At 41.9% G+C, this 16,728-nt stretch overlaps 1 protein-coding gene across 1 annotated transcript in view; it reads right to left on the bottom strand.

Moving 5' to 3' along the window:
• ITGA8 (integrin alpha 8) overlaps positions 1 to 16,708 on the bottom strand; it is a gene marked incomplete at its 5' end in the record, with an annotated part of 122,777 nt that extends 106,069 nt beyond the window's left edge. Inside the window, 3 exons of the mRNA XM_014952942.1 lie at positions 198 to 321; positions 4,120 to 4,220; positions 16,576 to 16,708. Coding sequence (XP_014808428.1) covers positions 198 to 321; positions 4,120 to 4,220; positions 16,576 to 16,708 — 358 coding nt within the window. The remainder of the gene's footprint in view (positions 1 to 197; positions 322 to 4,119; positions 4,221 to 16,575) is intronic.
• Positions 16,709 to 16,728: the final 20 nt, after the last annotated feature.

Below are 16,728 nucleotides of genomic sequence, written 5' to 3'. Positions count from 1 at the left end.
AGTTCTCCTCTTTCAATTATACAATAAAGCATCCAACTGCAGGATATAATTTAATCTTGATTTTTTAACCCTCATCCAATTAAATAATGTCATATAGTAATCTTCATTCAACCAAGACTGCGTGAAGACTGAAAGGATGAAAACATTGAGTGCAATATCAATTCCTCCAACACAAGATTATTCCTATTAATACTTACTGTTGCGACAAGGTGAATATTCAGCATAGGCACTGAAGTTCTGAATTGCTACGTAGCAGGTGCCAACGGGGTCCTTCTCAGGGGTATCTTTAAGGGTTCTCCAATGATATAGGGGAGCACAAGCCTATCAAAACAGAAATGATATCTCATGTACCTTTCATATACTCATGCATTGGGCAAATGTAGGTTTTTTCAGTGTACAAGGATTCTATGCTATTGTATCATTTACGCAGAAATGATCATAACATAGTGACAGAAGGAAATGCAGGACCACTGCTGCTTATAATTTCATTATAATCTGAAAAGCACAGTCTGAACTTGCACTCACAGCCCTTATCAGGAGAAATCTGTCAGGGACCACAACTTAAATTTAAGCATATGTTACAAATACCCTCTAAGCCTGCTTCACAAGTAATATGTCTGCTTTATTACTGCTCACTGCACAGGACTTGATTGATCCCATAGTTTAAGATGTAGATCACACGCTGAAGACATTCCTGCTTCTGTCCTGATACGTCTTAAGATAATGGCCATTGCAGTAGAACTGGTATGGTTCAACTCAGCAGGAGCTTTGTCAGGGTGGTGTGTCATACCGTGTCACAGTCATCAGATTGTCTGCCTTATAAAACCCTGGCTCCCATCTTTGGAGAGATGATACAGCTATAATGCATTCAACAGCCTCTCAGTGAACAGGTTTTTGCTAAATAAATTTTGGCTAGTGAACTAATATTTAATCTTCTGTGTTACGGTAGTGGTTTTACTAACATGACAGTGTAACAACAAAAGATAGACAAGTTGTGTAGAGAGAGAGACTTTTTTTTTTGCTTTGAAGTAATTAAAATAATTGGAAAAACAGAGGAGAGAAACTGTCAGGTATTAAAGTCATTCCTCAGGGGTTCCTGTGACCTAAAACTTGTCAATTGGCTGAGGAGGAGAAGATATTACCTCTCCCTAAAACCTTGTCTCTCTTAAGACACAAATAAATCCTCCATTCATGTCCTACTTCATCTTACTTTTCCAATCAGAACCTTATCTATCTCTGGCAAGGCATTGGTATTATTCACATTACTGTGCAAGCCTTAGTTCTGCAATCAGTTCCAGCTTGATGAACCACCGTGCTACACCGAGCTTAACATAAAATTCAGAGCTTCTGGAACACTGATTTAAGGACCAGGGACTCTTAACATGCTCCTGCTTAAAAGACCTTACAGGTTAAAACATATCAAAGGGCAAAACTAGAGTGAAGAGAAAAGGAATATGTGTCCTATGAGGGTGATTTTAGATACATTTGACATTGAGCAAAATGGATTGAAACAAAAATTATTTATAATCGTAAACGTTAATGTAATGCAGTTTACTACCATAGAATCACAGAAGAGAATAATAGAACCATAGAATAGTTTGAGTTGGAAGGAACCTTTAAAGGTCATCTAGTCCACCCTGCCCTGCAGTGAGCAGGGACATCTTCAACTAGATCAGGCTGCTGAGGGTCCTGTCCAATCTGACCTTGAATGATTCCAGGGACGGGGCATCTACCACCTCTCTGGCCAACCTATTCTAGTTATCTACCACCTCTCTGGCCAACCTATTCTAGATTTTCACCACGCTCATTGTAAAAGATTTCTTCCTTCTATCTAGTCTAAATCTACCCTCTTTTAGTTTAAAACCCTTACCCCTTGTTCTATCACAACAGGCCCTGCTAAAAAGTTTGTCCCCAGTTTTCTTCTAAGCCCGCTTTAAGTACTGAAAGGCTGCTCTAAGGTCTCCCCGGAGCCTTCTCTTCTCCAGGCTGAACACCCCCAGCTCTTTCAGCCTGTCCTCACAGCAGAGGTGCTCCATCCCCCTGATCATCTTCATGGCCCTCCTCTGGACCCGTTCCAACAGGTCCATGTCCTTCCTGTGCTGAGGACTCCAGATCTGGACACAGAGCTCCAGGTGGGGTCTCACCAGAGCAGAGCAGAGGGGCAGAATCACCTCCCTCACCCTGCCGGCCACACTTCTCTTAGGTAGGTTCAGGCTGGATATTAGGAAACATTTTTTCACTGAAAGGGTTCTCAGCCCTTGGAATGGGCTGCCCAGGGAGGTGGTTGAGGCACCATCCCTGGAGGTGTTCAAAAGACGGGTTGATGTCGTGCTGGGAGGGATGGTTTAGTGATGATGCTCCTTGTTTGTTGTGTGGGTGTCTATTTTTGTCAGTTTTGTCAGTTAGGTTGACGGTTGGACAAGATGATCTTTAAGGTCCCTTCCAACCTAGAAGATTCTGTGATTCTTGATGCAGCCCAGGATGGGGTTGGCTTTCTGGGCTGTGAGCACACATTGCTGGCTCATGTCTAGCTTTTCATCCACCAACACGCTATAGGGCTGCTCTCAATCCCTTCATCCCCCAGCCTGCACTGATCCTGGGGATTGCCCTGACCCAGGAGCAGTACTATGACAGTAGTAGTTTAAAAAAAAAGTTCCTGACAGCTTGATTAGATTTTCTTTTTCCCTCCTTTCAGTCTACAAAGCTTAAAAGACAAAGTTTTCCAGCTTCAGTATTCAAGTTTTTGCCTGAAACGCTCTGACCGTATCTTTGTTTTGGAAAGCCTGAGAAGAGTTATCAGAAGCAAACCAAAGTTTGGCCGGCACAGACACAGCACACCGGTTGGGGATGAGGTGCTCTGCTTATTTGATTAAGATACAGCAAATGGTGGCAAAGAACGATTCTATTTCAGTTTCTGAACTGTTGTTTAGTAGAGTATATAAAATGAAAAAAATTCAGCTATTTTTAGAATTTTTACATTGACAATTCAGAAAAGTGACATAATATTTATACTTTTAACTAGGAAGTGCACATGCAAAAGAGTGGTACATGAAGGCCTGTCATGTATAGGAATAGGAATAGGAATAGGAATTTTGAATAGGAATAGGAATAGGAAATTTGAGAGCCGTGATAACGCTGGCACAAGTGACAGAGAATTAACATTATATGCTAGTTCTGTAACAGAACTGTAACTGTAACAGAACAGGGTGATGTTTTATTCATTACCTGTTTCATGTCAAAATCCTTCTCTAGGTTAACCACAAGGCATACCCTTTAAGCGAGAGCATTTCCTTTACATAATTCTTCCATTATGACTACTTCTTAAGTGATAATTGGAAGCTTTAAGCAAATCTCAAGACACAAATTGCTGCTTTGCAGTTGTAAAAACTAATAAAATGAATGACCAAACTAATTATTCTTATCACAATTATTTCGGTGACATTTTAATGTAAACCCTAGAGCATAAACTGTAAATATAAAATGTCTGTGTGTAAGCAGCATCATCAATACTTTACTAAGCAATAAAAGTACTTGACCCCTCCTTGGGTTCTTTATCAACACAGGTAAAATGGTCCATGAAACTGGAAAACAGACAAAGTTAACACTTTGACAGCAATCTTGATTTGGAGCTTTTTATCATGACTTTTTTGCAGCTTTTACCATGACTATGACATAGCTGCTCAAAACAATATAAAATGTGACAGAAGAGGTCAGTGCTTTCTCTCACTGATTGATCTTCAGCAGAGGTTCCTGGTGTCCATTACTTTCTGCATTTAACATTCCCAATAAAGTTTCATAAAACATTTCATAGCATGTAACTATCAGTTATGGTGTACCTCTACAATATGTCCATTATCTGTTTTAAAAAATCATCACTCACTTCCATAACAATAAGGCATTTTGTTATTTTCACATGGCAGTGGGATCATCTTAACTTGATCACTTCAATTTGATTTTATTGACTGCTCTCATTTTCTGAGTTATATACATCATCTCTTTTATAATTCATGCATAATCATAGAGTTGTTTCCATAATCTACACATACAGATCTATTAAAGATATATATTTGAGAAAAATAAACACTATCTCCAAATGAATACCAAATGCATAAGACTTACCACAACTTTTTCTTTATGAGCTTTGACTGTTGCCCCAAACCACTGATTTGTCTTAAACTCAATAGGTTCCCTGGTGCCGTTGACTTTAATTTTCCTGTTGTCTGATAAAGAAAGAAGCAGCATGTTGACACCTTGATTTAAAAAGTATTACCCACAAGCGAACAGACTAATGGATATATGACATTGCACCCACTGTCACTGTCCTACCAGCATATTAGGAAACGGACATCCTGGTGTCATTTAAGCTCTTTACTGGTCAGTGGAAAACAACTTAAATTCAAATGTAAAAATTCAAAATAATTACATTTAAACTTCAGGAAAAAGATATAAAGAACTGAAAGAAGAAACCCTGAGTTTCCCCCTGGAAAAAAAAAAAAAAAAAGGTTTACATGAAATTTATGACAAAGAATGAACACAAATCTACAAAAAAAGGTGAAAAGTCCTAAAAAGTTTTCTCACATGTGGCAGAAACCTTCCATGTAAAAAGCATGTTCCATAATTAGTTTTTGTCAAACAAATGACATTTCTCAGCATGCTTATTCAAAGACCAACACTACAGATAGCAAAAGACTTAGTTTTTAACAGAATTACATGTGTACACACTGTCACAAGAGACAGCTTCTTAATGTTGCTTTATATACACTCTTACAGATGTCAGCGTAAGAGAAGCCATCTGGGCAACGACTCAGGCCAATTATAATGCATTTCAGGTTTTAATAAAAAGCAGACATCCCTTCCTTTCACCCTTAGTTCTATGAAGTAAACTGACTTCCCATATGTTCATGAGCTATGCTCTTCCCTTACCAGTCATTCCTAATGAACCTCTCAATTTATACATAAGCAGGGCATTACTCCTTCCCCTTGTATCTGCATTCCCTTGTGTTTGTTTCTGGTTCCTATCAGGAGGGATTTCACAAGACCCCTGGATTTTTATTCACTCTAAGTGAAAATAAAACCACAGACCGTCTACTTTGGAACGCAGAAAAAAAACCAACAGCTATGTCAGATTATATTGCATGGATTTACACACATTTAAAAACAAAGCAAAACAAAACGAAAAATGCAGCTGGTATAATTGTCACCTTTAAAAAGCCAACACTTCATGGGATTTGCCCAACAGGAATAAAGGAGATATCTGAGTGCCTTCCTGGGCTGTTGGATCACCAGTTACCTCAGCTCATGGTAACCTCATAAATGTTACAGGTATAAACTGAGGTATAAAGAAAAATGCATTATACCTGTTGAACAAGGGTACTCCATCTCTGTATTTTTCTAGTAAACATGAAGAAAAGCTGAATGAGAATGAATCTGTGAAAGTTTGAAAGTCTCTGAGAAAACGTCTTCTTTCACACAAATATTTGTTTCTGTGCTGCACCAACTACAGGAGCTAGTATGGAAATCCATGCTAAGAGAGATGAGAGGTAAATTCCAGGAATATTTAGATCTTAAAAATTCAGGAAAAATAATTTAAAATTACTCTAAAAATATTCATTTAAAAATACATTTCATTTAAGTTAGGCCTAAGCTTTAAGAGTGTGGGAGACAGTGACTTAGACACGCGGCACTGTAGGAGCTGCCAGCTCCTACCTAATTGTTGGCAAAACCCCTTCTGATTATTTTTTCCAGTGAAGCCAGACCCATTTCAAACTTAAAAGGTTTCTTTTTTCTTTTTTTTTCAGCAGATCTGAACATGATCAATGTCCACAGATGAGATCTTGGTAGAAACAAAGCTTTTGAAGCTTGAAGATCAGCCACGGTCAGCTTACAGCAGCCAATGCTGGTCTGGCTCCGAGGATACTCATGACCCATGTTCTAACTTAAAAAGAGCTTACATTTTCAAGCAAAACAGCACACTTGTCTACTGGCAAAGTATACTAAAATTTGAAAAGAGGTTAGGTTTTAAAACTGAGGCAACTGTTTGCAGAATTTATAACAACCATAGCTGAATCTATCAGTAAATCTGCAAGAACCATAAACATACAACCACCCTGCTCCGTCGCATATGGTGTAACATGAATCCTTCATCATGTGGCATGGGATTTTCATTATAAAATAATTAGTAAAATATCACAAGACACACAAATTAATAAATAACTTTTTTCCCTAGATAAATCTTTTTTGACAGAAATTCTCTATTTGCCTTTGTTCAGGATCCTTGCTGGAGCTATGGAGTTGTATTCCCAGTTTCTGAGGTTGTGCCTTAAAATACAGTTCAGTCTTTTGTTATGCAACAACCATTCAGTATTTCAGATTGCTGGGGACCAGCTACTGCCTCCCCTACAACTTTCTCCAAATGAAGTTATATACGCAATTAACTTGTCTGAATACATGTGGACTGTCACTACTGCGGCCTGATTGTATTCAATTAAACAATGAGTGGCTTCTGAATGAAGCCACTGCAAATGTCCACTTCGGAGCTCGTCATCCACTTACAACCGAGGATGTAATCCAGGGCACAATTCTTCTCCTCCTAAAGCAAATGTCTGAGAAGGTCAGAATAACAATGGCCTAAAAGTACTTCATGTTTTTTCTACCATCTGTAGATAGACAGCTTAGACTAGGCTCAGATAAAAACTTTGTTTACTCAGATAAATCGCAATCCAGTTTAAAAAAAACCAAACATCAAGTTGTTATTTCTGTCTTTTGTACATCCCTCAAAACTGTGTTATCTAAGGATTTCAAAAAATAACATGTCTGTATCCTGACAACACCCTTATACAACAGGGCTATGTCTATACTGTACCTTACCCCCGGGCTAAGCTACATTTTTGTGAGCAGCAAAAACTTGGCTTGAATTCAGGCTGCATTCAAACGTCATCTTCTCTTCGAGAAGAGAATGCCTGGCCCCTTTTAGGAAGAAGTCCAGGCTATCTTATATCACCAGATGTGACACTAGTGCAAGGAAGAGGAATGGGAATAGGAGGCAGCAGCCGGGCTGGGCACACAAGGCCTGAGCCTGCACATGGAGGGCACCAGCTGGATTGCTTCAGAGCCAGCCCAGGAGCTCTTCCAGATGGTCAAACAAGTCTGGATGACTCACAAATCTGGCTTGAAACTCAGCCCTGGAGCCACTCCTAATCGTTCTGCCCGAGTCTGTATTGCAGACTAAGGCCCAGACAACCAGGAATAAGCAAAGAGCAGAGAGATGTCTAAGGATAAATCCAGGTGCGGGGACATCCTTAAACGGCATCTCAGCAACCCAAAAGCATCTCATTTTCTACTGCAGGAGCCAAGACTCCTATAAATTGGTACTTCCCCACGATCCAGCTTCAGAATCAGCCCTGGAGACAGTGAAACATGATTCTCAAAATCCGTATTCCTTCACCCAGCCTTTAGATTTGAGGTACCTACGGGCTACTGAAGGGGAAAAAGCCCCTACTGCCAAAGCAGTAGCTGGACAAGTAGAAAAATTTGAATACAGACAGTGAAATGCAAGAACAACAGTGTAGAGATTCGTTTTTAGGAATTAAAGTCTGAACCTGGAGCAAGTGTTAATGCAAATCCATTATTTGCACCCATTAGACTAAGTTTGGCGCCTTCTATGAGGATTGGTCTCCTCTCAGTCGCTGAGTCAGCACATTATAAACTGTTTAACAGGCACAAATCAAATGCTACCCTTACAAATATTTCTTTGTTGTAGTAATCAGGATCTGCATAAAAAACAGGTGTATTTGCAAACACTGATAAGTGGCTCATTGTGATTCATTCAGCTCTTGAAAACCAGAAGTAAAAAATGCAGCATCTATTATAATTTGAAAATACTCAGTTGAACAAAAGCAAATAAAAATATTTTAATCAAATTAAACATGAGAAAACAATGCTTCATTTTTGATATATGCCTGTGTGTGTATCTGTGCACATCCATACATATAAATAAATATAGATAATGTAAAATGTAATATGTATTTCATATATTTATACATAGTTATACATACACAGAGTAGAGGTGAATAATCACATCAACCTATCCATGCTTGTATAAAGTGGGAATACAAACATGTAAAACCCACAAACATTTATATTTATGTAAATATATACAGGCCAAGGAAAGTAAATATCCCACTCACGTGGAGACAACACCTGGAATGCTATGCACAGTCCTGAGGCACCAGGACAAGACCAGCGGGCGTTTGGCCTGAAAGCAAAGGAGGATCTATCTACACTTAGAATCATAGAATCATAGAATCATTGAGGTTGGAAGAGACCCTTGGGATCATCGAGTCCAACCATCATCATCGAGTCCAACCATCCTTCATGGATGGTTGGAATGGAACTTCATCCAGCGTTCAACAGGTAGAAAGAAGGGAGAGCCAAACTCCCATTTGAGGTACACAGCAAAAGGAAAATAGGCAAAAGAAGCAAGTTACAGCAAGGGAATTTCAGATTAGATATAAATAAAATACCCTTCACGGTGAGGGTGATTAAGCACTGGCACTGATCCCCTAGAGAGGCTGTGGCATGTCTATCCTTGGGTAGTTTCAGAACTTGGCTACACAAGGCTCTGAGCAACCTAATTTAACTTTGAAATCAGCCCTGGTGCATCATTAGGGTTCTGTCTTACAGGAGGGAAGGGTTCATACCGGCACCCGTGGTCCTGTATTCTGGAATTGAGGGTAGAGAGGGGGTCTTGTCAACCATGGCAGGGTGATACTTTTTTAGTACCACTACCAGTGCCCTGCATTGCTAAGCAAAGGGGAGTCTGTTAACATTCACAGGGTCACGGACATCAGACCCTCAACAGAAAGACCGAATACAAATGCAAAGCTAAAGACTATGATCTAGGGAACCAAGCCAAGCAATTGACTTCAACGTTTATGCTGTGGAAAAAAACGACTCCATAGTGTTTAGAGACAGTAGGGAGATGCAAAACCCTTGCACGATGAGAAGTTGCTTCTATTTTTAGATTTATCTGATTCTGCAAACATCTATTTAATTTCTGGTTTTTATTGTGCCTTAGATGCTATTCATATGAGTTATTTTAATTTAATAGATTGCATCTAGAGAGTTTTATTTGGACATTCATTCCACGAAACAAGAAAAAAAAGAACCATCAAACCCAACAGGATTTTTTCGCTAAGTACAATCTGATCAAGAACAAATTAAGACCTCAGGGTTTGAACTAACATAGCTAAGGGTATTTTTTTTCTGTTCTTTGGATAAGGCTGAGACTTATAAAAGAAACCCATGAGGGTCTACTATAAATCCGAATGCTACAAGTGAACCATGAGGCTCCAGATAAGGTCTTACTGGCATACTGGACTGAAATGTGTCAACATTTAAAAGTACAACAAAATTCTCCCTCAGCACTTTCTCTTGAGATGCAAATTCTGTTTTATAACAGGATTCTAGGTTTTCCCTAGAATCTTACCATCTTTACAGCTAATGATTTTTTCATGTAACTAAACCTCTCGAGTCCCACAATACATCCTTCCCTTATGCAGTACCTGGGTTCTGTTACGATCAGCTCGACTGCTGGCCAGATTAGCTCATGGTTTTTATCAACTGCACGCTTGGCCAGAACTGATCTACATCCCCCTCCTCTGCTACTCTTCAGAGGCTGTTCAAATTTTCTCCAGCTAGTTTAGAAAAATATAACCTATTTTACTAAAAATTGTGAAGTTAATGGATAGCAAAGACCCCAGAGAGTTCTGGAAACTTTGGGGAAGTGGTACCTGAAATTCTCTTTAGGAGCTAATTTAAACCATAGGAACCTGTTGCAGTCTGCTAAGTATTACAATTAAAAATGACCGTTATAATGAGTTTCTGAAATACGAACTATTAGCTTTTTACCAGATTTCAAATGCAATAGTGCACTTCAGGGGGCACTGAAGTTTGCTCCTGGCTGCAAGATGCTCCGAGCGGTTCATTAGTTCCCCAGCTAATCAAGCGGGGAGAAAGTTTTCTTGGTCTTGCTCTCCTGCTACCTCTCCTGGCAGCCGAACGGAAGAGCACCCAGCTTCAACACAAGGACTGGGGAATTCCACCTGGACGCTTAAAGCAGAAATAGTCATTGTAAGCCTCATTTCATAATGGGGAAATTGAAAAGGAGAAGTGAGCTTTGTGTAGGTTAAGAGAGGAAAGACAGATCACAGGTCTTTAATATAATGCCAGCGCTTGTTTCCGTCCTCTCATTGAGTTTCAAAGGGTGTCGCAGCCTCACGCTGCGATGCAGCAGGACGGCTCCACAGGGCCAGGAAACAAGGGAGAAGAGTCTCTGCCCTTCAGCCCGTGTCTCCCGGAGTAAGGGGATACTAAAAGCCTTTCCATGATACTTGGTGTCGGTTCCCTGCTGCAGCGGAGCAGGTGAAAGCACCAGTTGTGCACCCGGGGGCAGTGCTTTCAGCTTCTGCCCACAGTCTTGGCCCCGGCGCCCAGATTTGGAGAGCTTTAAAGAACTGCAAAGACGGGGCTGCGGAGTCAGCGCTGTATCCACAGCAGGAAACGTGGAGAGTTCCTGCTAAAGCCCCTTCTTGGCTGGAGGCCATATTACTGGCCGACCCACATGGGAATGTCCGGTTACATGACTTGCTTATGGATGGGTTGGCCCAAATCCTACAGCATGTCAAAATTTCATCCTCTTTCCTTCTCTCCTCCTCCCTCCTGCTCCCCTATCCCTTGTCAGGAACACTACCTCATCAATAGGATTAATTATCGATGTTAGTTTGCAAGCGAATCACCTCATCGCTTTTGGATTAACTACTACGAAGAACACAGATACATGACCTGAGAAATTACCAACAATCTGGCAGAATTACCTGTAGAACAACGACAGTTAGGTGGTATGACTTTTAGGAATGGGCTGCAGATACTCCTGCACCTCTAATAACTTCAGCTAAGCCATCTTCTCAGCAGAGTAGTTTGGCCCACGCGCATTTCCACACTAACACAAGTTCTGCAGCTGCTGGTAGCACCCAGACCAGCTTGGGCATCCCAACACATGCACGGTGCCACAAAGAGCAGTCTTGGTTTTGAGTACTAGTGCCAGTAGTAAGGAACCCAGGCTGTGTTTGACAGCTAGAACGTGGTACACAGAAGTAATGACACATTTTTTTACAGGTGTTTTCATATCTTTCACTGGGAATTGAGTAAATACTGAGTGCTCCTGCTGGGCATACATCAGTAACCAATGCAATGTCCACTGCCTCTCGTGATCTTAGTTTCTGAGAAAAAAGGAGTGAGAGAGCTTCACAAACCGCAAGGATTTTTCTTTTTGTTGTTTAAAGCTTACATGACACAAAGAATAGAGTTTAGCCCTGAGTGTCCCAGCCTGTGTGACTGTACCTTGGGTGCAGCCCTTGCCGTGTCAGATCTTTGATCCATGGGGGGACACTACCGTTGTCCTATACCAGTGGCAGGATGTCACCTCCATTTAGGCTTAGCATTTGTATTCTCCCTTCAGGACTCTAATGGCGTGCAGGATATAGGATAACTTTCTTTAAACTAAAACTTTAGTTGTTTTAAAAATAAAGAAGATATCATTCACAGAGAAAAACAAAACTCTACAACAAACCAGCCTTTACAGGACCAAAGACCATCCTACGTCAGCATTTATCACCATAATATGAACGTAAGTAAGCCAAAGTTTTTCACTAAGGTGTCTCTCACTTACTTGGTTCCCTCAAATCACTTTCTGAACAAGTGCCCCCTCTATCTAACACAATATATACTTTACAAACTCAAAGCATTCCTTTTTTTCATCCTTCCCTTCCTTGACTCGTGAGTGTGTTTTTGTTCATCACTGCATTTAAACAAGCCTTAAATGGCTGTGGAGAGAGATTTTGTTCCTTTTTAGTTTGTTATACTTTACGGCCCCGTAACAAGGCATATCTATTCATCCATTCAGCAAACATCCAAATATCTGTAAAACACAGGGTAACTGTAAATTACTACAAAGTAACTCCACACCTGTAACACCAGGATATTTGAAAAGGCCAAGAATCTTGACTGAAGCCATCACAGAATAGTAGTCAGTGTCCTCACTGTTTTCACTTAGAGATATTAATAGTGTTAATACAAATAGCACCAAAGTATTTGCAGACGAAGGAACCCTTCCTGAAATTAGATCTCCTATTCTTGTGGAAACAGTGAAGTAATCTGTACAGTTACATAAGGGTCTTAAACACTTATTTGTGTCAGTAGAAGTCCAAATACCATCCAAGTGCACTGTATGTTCCCTCCTCAACAGCAGAACGTAACTTGCATTGAACACAATGCACCTGAGCTTCACTTGTGTACCCAGCCCTCAGAAACAGAAGACATGAGCCCTCCTGCCCATATGCAATTTAAGCCAGTGGTTTTCAACCACTTGGATTTGTTGATCCCTTGAATTTTTATGTTATAGTGGAAATTTCACCAGGTGCTGTGACTCGCAGCAATTTCACATATCTAACCTGGGATACAGTACATGTGAATCTGTTTTTCTTTTGCAAATCCTGTAGAATTTAGAAGTCCTCCATTGAACTCTTGTGGCTGAAAAATCCTCATTTAGTAAATTCTTTATCTATTTGTTGGGTAACACTGCCTTTTAAATGTCATTCTCTCCCTTTCTTTCTAGTTCCACTCAATTTTTACTTCTGATCTTAAATAAAAATGCCTTCAATTATTCAGCGGTTTTCTTTCTTTTACTGTGCTTAGTGACTCTAACTGAAAGAGCTGATATTATTTGGTTACAGTCAAGAAAAAAGTACTCAAAAAAGAAAGCTTTACATAAAAATGTATTAAAATGCAATCTTCCAGCTCTGAAGAAGCCTCTGTAGCTTTTTGGTTTTGTTTCAGAGAACATTCCCAAAGCTTTCCAAGACTTTTAAAAATCTCCTATAAGGCATGAAGCATTAATCTCTAAAATTAAAGCTGCTAGAGCTGGATTACCAGTCCTCTAACAATTACTGGGTGGTTTTGTTTTGGGAGAAAGGATAATCTTGGGGTTAAGGCACTGGATGAGGAAAAAAAAAAAATCCCGAGTCAGTTCCCAGTACCATCACCAACTTCCTGTAGGATCTTTGATAACCCAGACTGACTTTTTACTGCTTATCAGAATAAATCTAAAAATAGGAATATAAATATAAAATGGGAATAGCAGTATTTCTGAGTGATTTTGTAGGGACAAGGCATAGTAAGTACAAGATGCCAGTATAAGAAAGAGCCATAAACTCAAAATATCCCTCATATTTACTAAGGACTGTCTAAGCCCCAGTAGGCATACAATGGCAAAAGGCTTCAAAAGGAACTGTCTCATCCAGGCTAGAGCTCATGTGGGCTGCTCTGCTTGGGGGATTAGTGGAGAGATATGTAAGTAGCATATTTTGGAGCGAAAAAAATGAAATTAAATATGCATCCATACCTCAGCAAAAGGAGTCATCTGAGGTGTATTGGAGATGGCTTTTATGTTGCTGTCAACAAAGAATGAGTGTTGGTACAAGGTGTGAAAACCTTCCCGAGGTCCCTGTCTATGAGGGCAGGTGGCTGTTGCTGAATTGTGTGAAAGGGCACCTTTACTACCCTTGGTACTGGAATTAGACAGCTAATACCACTGCTAAACCTGCCTACACTGCAGTCCCTCCTCCCAGCACACTGCATTTGCACCTACTCACCTGGAGTATTGTGTGCAGGTCTGGAGCCCTCAATATAAGAAGGACATGGACCTGATGGAGAGGGTCCAGAGGAGGGCCACAAGGATGATCAGGGGGATGGAGCACCTCTGCTACAAGGACAGGCTGAGGGAGCTGGGGTTGTTCAGCCTGGAGAAGAGGAGGCTCCGGGGAGACCTAATAGCAGCCTTCCAGTACCTGAAGGGAGCCTACAGGAAGGCTGGGGAGAACCTGTTTAGAAAGGCCTGCAGTGACAGGACGAGGGAAAATGGCTTCAAGCTGGAGGGGAACAGATTTAGACTGGAGATGAGGAGAGGGTTCTTCACTGTGAGGGTGGTGGAGCACTGGAACAGGTTGCCCAGGGAGGTGGTTGAGGCCCCATCCCTGGAGATATTCAAGGAGAGGCTCGACGAGGCCCTGGGCAACCTGGTCTAGTTGGGGGTGTCCCTGCTGACTGCGGGGGGGTCGGACTGGATGGCCTTTAGAGGTCCCTTCCGGCCTGGGCAATTTTATGATTCTATGATTCTACGCAATGAGCCCTCTCTTTGCCTCACTTCAGCTGTCTACAGGCCAGGCATCGACCCAGAGGGCAGGAACTGTCTTGGGAAGACTGAAATATATTCCAAGCTGAATATTTGTGTGACACGGTCCAAAGCCTCGTTGATACACTTACTCACCATCTGTGTTTGTGCCTCTATATGAAACTCAGTGTATTTACAAATGGACATCTCTGCCAAGAGTATGGAGCTGTCCTGAGTCTCTTCAGGCAACTCTCCTGGAGTTTCCCCCAGGAAAGCCAGATGCCCTTCTAGGTTTCATCACTAGGTTTTCATTCATTTTGCAAAAGGTGCCTTTAAAATATGACATAATTTTCTTTTGGCCTGTAAGACTTCTATTCAAATGTGAAATTAATTTGTACAGATAATATAGACCACTTCTGTTACATGAACTATCTAATCATAAGATGGAAATACAGGAGCATTTCCTAAACTGATTTTATTTTAAAGATGTCTACTCAGGGCATATTACAATACAAATATTGTATGCATACTGTCTATGTCTATACATTCACATTTATACATAACGATACGCTGTACGGGGTATAAAATGCCCAAGTAGCCACATACACACACACACAAACATACAGGAGCCATCTCTTACTCTGTTTTGAAGAACACCCAGCATAATGGGAGAGGCATTCAGAGCAGAATTCCCAGACACTCACACAGTAATAGGATGTGTGGGTGGCTGGAGCTGGACGGGGTAAAGAACTGCCCTGTTTACTTGCTCTTCTCATTTCATTTATGGTCTCCGAAAAAAAAAACCAACACCTGAATTGTATTGTGTTCGCCCACAAATGTTAAGATTAAATATAACCTAAAGAATCATAACTTTTGCTTAATGATTAAACTGTCAGTCTGCCTAAATAAAAGAATTAAAGACCCTGCGAACACTAGGTTTAAATTATTTTCAAGACCTATAAAGAGACAACAGAAAACATAAACAGCCTGAACTGTTTAAAATGTGTTTTCCCTCTAATTAAATAAGAAACATCTGTCTTGGGATTTTGGAAGTGGATAGAATCTATCCACATTGTGCCTAAATCAGTTTGCATCTAGCTTCCAATATTCTGAAATAAAACCCTTGCTTTCTGAAAAGAATTAAAACGAGCATGCCAAATGAGGTGCTTCATCCCTCCGAACACACAGAAAATCCCTTGCTGAAAATAACAGCAAAGACTAGCAACCCTGTGATTTCCAGGGTTCAGAGGATCAGGGAATTGTCAGAGTTGGAAGGGACCTTCTAGAGCCCATCCAGTCCAACTCCCCTGCCAAAGCAGGGCTGCCCAAAGCACATCACTCAGGAGCATCCAGGGGGGCTTGAAGATCTCCAGAGAAGGGGACTCCACACCCTCCCTGGGCAGCCTGTCCCAGGGCTCTGCCACCCTCACCCCAAAGAAGTTCTTCCTCACATTGGAGTGGAACTTCCCATGGTCCAGCTTGTGCCCGTTGCCCCTCGTCGTCACTGGGAAGAAGTGTGTGAGACACGAGTTTGGGGGGGGGGGGGGGTGTTTGCCTTCTGAGCACTAAAAAACCAAACCAACCCCAAAATCAAATCACCCTCTTTTCAAAATGAGGGTATCCCCCACAAATACCTTTCATTAAAGCGTTAGGATGAGCTGGGCACACACAGAATCTTCTAGGTTGGAAGGGACCTTAAAGATCATCTTGTCCAACCGTCAACCTAACTGACAAAAATAGACACCCACACAACAAACAAGGAGCATCATCACTAAACCAGACCTCCCAGCACTACATCAACCCGTCTTCTGAACACCTCCAGGGATGGTGCCTCAACCACCTCCCTGGGCAGCCCATTCCAATGGCTGACAACCCTTTCAGTGAAAAAATTTTTCCTAATATCCAGCCTGAACCTCCCCTGGCGCAACTTGAGGCCATTTCCTCTTGTCCTGTCGCCTGTGACTTGGGAGAAGAGACCGACCCCCCCTGGCTACACCCTCCTTTCAGGGAGTTGTAGAGAGCAAGAAGGTCTCCCCTCAGCCTCCTCTTCTCCAGGCTGAACACCCCCAGCTCCCTCAGCCTCTCCTCATGAGACTTGTTCTCCAGACCCCTCACCATCTTTGTCGCCCTTCTCTGAACACACTCCTGTTATTTCTCTGGGGAGGCCACAGGCGCTCCCCCCCGGGCGCGACTCCTCCAGCGACCCGCGGACACCCGGACCGAGGCGGCACAACCCACGGGAGACACGGGAGAAACCCGCGCCGGGCCGGGACCGCGGAACAACAGGCTCAAGGCTGCGCGGCGCGGTGCGGGGTGGTGCGGGGCGGCGGGGGGGGTGTTTCACCTACTGGTGTTATCGAAGGGGATCTGGCTGCAGCGGGCGGCGGGCCAGGGGCAGTGGTACACCGCTCCTCCTTCCACGATCTCCGGCTGCGTGGTGTTGGCTTTGGGCGCTCCCACCAGGACGCTGACTCTGCGGGACACACCGGGAGGTCACCGGG

This window comes from Calidris pugnax, unplaced genomic scaffold (genome assembly GCF_001431845.1).
Source record: "Calidris pugnax isolate Ruff unplaced genomic scaffold, ASM143184v1 scaffold181, whole genome shotgun sequence".
Lineage (NCBI taxonomy): Eukaryota > Metazoa > Chordata > Aves > Charadriiformes > Scolopacidae > Calidris > Calidris pugnax.
The sequence above is the reverse complement of the archived record's forward strand: the minus strand, read 5'-3'. Positions and strand labels throughout refer to the sequence as shown.